Genomic DNA, 4,281 nt, shown 5'->3' on the forward strand with positions numbered 1-4,281 from the left:
AGTACCTTGGACTGAGAGTACCTTGAACTGAAAGTACCTGGACTGAAAGTACCTGGACTGCCAAAAGGACAAATGTATCTGGAGAAGGACATCATGCTTGGTAAACTAGAAGGGCAGCCACAGAGAGGAAGGTCTTCATAAAGACGTATTGCCAAGTGGCTGCAACAACACGTTCAGGCATAGGATCAGTGAGCATCTCTTCAGCTGTATACAGGGTCGCTGTGGGTCGGGACTGACTTCCTGGTACCTAACAACAACCACAGCAATTCAATCCTTTAACCTTAACCTCTTTGAGCCTCCTTGTCTAGAAAATGAGAAAATTACATACTCTTCACAGAGCTTTTCTGACTGGGCTGCAGTGCCCTATCACATGTCCACGGTATGTGAGACGACGTCTCCTCATCCTTATCTCTAAAAACCCTACGGCTGTACTTCTGCTGTGACAGCTGTTTGTTGTTCTTCTTCCTCTTTTTGCAGTCCGCGGTACTTTCAGTATTCTTCAATAGCACCACACATCAGCTGCACAGTGCTTCACGGACCTTCCTTAGTCACCGCCCGACTTTCGCATGCATACGAGGGCATTGAAGAGACCAGGGCTGGGTCTTACTCCTCAACGTGACAGCTTTGCTTTTCAATACTGTCATGAAGCGTGTGCAGCAGATTCGTCTACTACAACACACCATCTCGTTTGTTTACCGTTGCTGAGCATTGATCGTAAATCCAAGCAAAACTGAACCCTTTCCTCACAAGACAAATTAAATTAATTTCTGTATAATTTCAAAGAAAGGGCCAATTTTCAAGTCCCTATCTATATAGATTACAGAGGACAAGGCTATTTGTCCCTCAGATCACTGCCTAAGGTTTCTACTTCTTTTCCATTAGAGCAGGTTTCTCCATGCATGTCGGCATTTTGTAATTAAATAACCCAGCAGACAGCAATTTATAATGCTTTGGTCAAATTCAGGCCACTAATTAATTTAGTAATTAAAGTTTCATTGGAACACAACACCATCTGTGTGGCTGCTTTTGTGCTGCAACTGCAGTGTTGAGTCGTTGCAACTACTTAGGACCCACAAAGTACAAAGTATCTATTGTCTTCCTGTCTAATCTGTGACTTACCCCTATTTTAGACTTTTCAATATATTGCCCCGGACAGCATTTATTCAATGTTAAATTGCAACCTCTTGAATCAGTTCCTATATTATCTTGGGTTAGAGCACTGTTAGGGTTGTAGGGATTTTTCTTCAAGAACTCCTAGGTCAAAAGAAAAAAAAAGTATTACGTAAGTCAAAGAAACATAATAAGTTGCTAACTACTTATTGCCTACTGGGCACAGCACAGCGTCTCAAATTTTGAAATATACTTTAAGAACTTACACCTGGGGACTGTTTTGTTCCACATGCATTTTCTTATTTCTTTTTATAAGGACTATTATAAAAAACCAGCTTTGCCAAGATTGGATGGTGCAAGCTGGAATTGACTTGAAGTGGTGTCCAATGGATGTCCCAAGATTCCTTTGAAAATTCAAAATGCCTCAGAGTTCCCTCACATTATGGGAACCAGGGAGTTAGGTATTATCAGACCCTGGGGACAGGTGAGGAGGAATCGAGCAGGGAAGGGGCCGGCCTTGTTCACACAGCGCTCATTCGAGAGTGGCTTCTCTGGGAAGAAGGGTGCCTGTTGCTACTGACTGAGATCATAGAGAAACATTCCATTCACGTCCAGGGTGATTTTTTTCACTGCATTTATTTTCAATTCATGTTTGAATCAAAGTTTCAGTCAGTTAGCATTGCTTGCTATGTGGTTTGGGGACTGTGATAAATGAAATAGATGATGTAATTCCTTATGTTGATCTAGTGCTGCTGTAACAGAAATCCCAGAAGTTGTTGTTAGGTACCAGCAAGTCAGTTCCGACTCACCATGGCCCTACACACAACAGAACGAAACATCGCCCCATCGTATGCCATCCTCACAATTGTCATAGCTGAGCCCATTTTTACAACCACCGGGTCAATCTATCTCATCGGGGGTCTTCCTCTGTTTAGCTGTGCCTCTGCTTTATGAAGCATGATGTCTTCCGGGGCCTGGTCTCTCCTGATACATGTCCAAAGGACGAGAGAAGAAGTCTTCTCAGCCTTGCTTTTAAGGAGCAGCCTGGGCGTACTTCTGTATGCCAGAGTGGGGGAATTTAAATAATTAACATTTATTTGTTCCTAGGTCTAAAGGCTAGAAGTCCAAATCAGGTCTCAGTCGCTTCCTTCCTTGTTGGTAGTTTTGGCTTGGGCATGTGTTTTCTCGGTTTGTAGATGCTCCTCCTGTGGCAGTAATTGGTCTTCGCTGTTTGGGCACCAAACAGTGTTCAACCTGCAATTTTTAGAATTTAGAATCAATTGGGCTTAGGACACATTGTAAACTAATATGACCACATGAACATAACAAAGTTAACCCTATTTCTAAACGAGATCACATCTAAGACATATAGGTTAAGATTCCAGCACATATTTTGGAGGCAACCAACTCAATCCATCATACCCCTACTGGAAATGTGCTTCCCTCACATGACAATTGGGATCGCTAATGCTGACTTCTGTCCCTAACTGTTGGTTGTTTCTGCAGACAAGAGTCATCCTCCTGAACTGGTGTGCCTGGTTCTTGCGCATGAAAAGGCCAGGGGAGGACAAGGTGCGTCCCGCTTGCCAGCACAAGCAGCGCCGCTGCAGCCTGGCCAGTGTGGAAATGAATGCCATGGCGGGACCCCCCACCAGCAATGGGAATCTGCTCTACCTTGGATTCCGGGGTCTGGACACCATGCACTGCGCACCAACCCCTGACTCTGGCGTTGTGTGTGGACGCATGGCTTGCTCACCCATGCATGATGAGCATCTCCTGCACAGTGAGCAACCTTCTGAAAGTGACTCAGATCTGGCCAAAATTTTAGAGGAAGTCCGTTATATTGCCAACCGCTTTCGCTGCCAGGATGAGAATGACGCCATCTGCAGCGAGTGGAAGTTTGCAGCCTGCGTGGTCGACCGCCTGTGTCTCATGGCCTTCTCTGTCTTCACTATCATCTGCACCATCGGCATCCTGATGTCCGCGCCCAACTTTGTCGAGGCCGTGTCCAAAGATTTTGCTTAGCTGGTTCTGCGGACAGACGGGAATTGTCTTGGGTCTCAAGGAATATAGGATGGTGTCACACGGGATCACAAAAATGCACCTTTAATGCTGCTTATCAATCATGTTACATTTCGTTGTTATTTGTAGTAATATCAGAATCTCAGAAAAGTTTTCTTCTGTCTTCTCAGGCTAATGATTTCCCTTGAAGCCTCCTTGGGCCGCTGAGAGGTCTTTTGTCCATTCCCTACCTTCTGGTGCGCCTTTCAGAGGTTCCAGATAGCTAATGCCTTTGAGGGAGGCCTGTGATTGGTTTTGCATGCCTGCATGTCACTTGTCACAAAAGCCTATATGCGAATTCAGCATAGGCTTTTACGTAGGTACAAAGCTAGATCAAAACACATACTAACAACAGACAACAAAACTCATTAAATCCATTCATGTAATTGACTGGTGAAAGGAAAACAAATTACAACATTAAACCCCAAAACATCTATCTTCTGGTTTTTTCTGTAATTCCACATTTTCCCCCTTTACCCAAAATAATTTGTAGGGACAAATAGTTCTGTACTATTTATACATTAAAAACAAACCAAGATTCATCGCTAATTTGTCTTATAAGCAATATTTTTACCATGTTGACTCGGTTCTGAAACGCTACCCATCAAGGGGGGGGGATACAGTTTGTGCTGATTGCCCTGAATCAGCTTCTCTCGATCCCAGATGGAGCTGTGCTTTCTGTGTTGTTCCAGGACACTAGGCAGTAGACTGAGTTCTGCAAACCTCGAAGAGCAAGTAAACAAAAAGCATTTATCCAAAAACAGCTAAGGCTGTGTGTGTGTGTGTGTGTGTGTGTTTAATAAAACAGTGCAAAGATGCTTCCAATGTGGTGTTGTTGATTTGTCTTAGAAATACAAATGCACATCATAAAGGATGAGTATTCTTTGAATGTTTCTCCCTGTAGCAAAGCAGAACGTGCTTGTACTTCTGGCTTCCTGTATGGCATGAACTGGGATGCCGCTGGACAGTGACAGCCGGTGGCTTTCCCAAATAATGATCCGTGGAATGGCTAGCAAGCTCCCATTGGCTGCCCAGCAGGTACCTGGGGTTCTGTCTTTGGGGGGGGTGCCTCCACCTCCTGCCCAGCCGATCCAAGGTCATTCATTGAGT

At 44.4% G+C, this 4,281-nt stretch overlaps 1 protein-coding gene across 1 annotated transcript in view; it reads left to right on the plus strand.

Annotated features, from left to right (window-relative positions):
- LOC101656805 (neuronal acetylcholine receptor subunit alpha-7) overlaps positions 1 to 3,996 on the plus strand; it is a 125,736-nt gene extending 121,740 nt beyond the window's left edge. Inside the window, exon 10 of the mRNA XM_013006032.2 lies at positions 2,617 to 3,996. Coding sequence (XP_012861486.2) covers positions 2,617 to 3,135 — 519 coding nt within the window. The 3' untranslated portion in view covers positions 3,136 to 3,996. The remainder of the gene's footprint in view (positions 1 to 2,616) is intronic.
- The last annotated feature ends 285 nt before the right edge of the window (positions 3,997 to 4,281 follow it).

Source organism: Echinops telfairi, unplaced genomic scaffold, assembly GCF_000313985.2.
Source record: "Echinops telfairi isolate 266 unplaced genomic scaffold, ASM31398v2 ScPeMD7_7;HRSCAF=31, whole genome shotgun sequence".
NCBI lineage: Eukaryota > Metazoa > Chordata > Mammalia > Afrosoricida > Tenrecidae > Echinops > Echinops telfairi.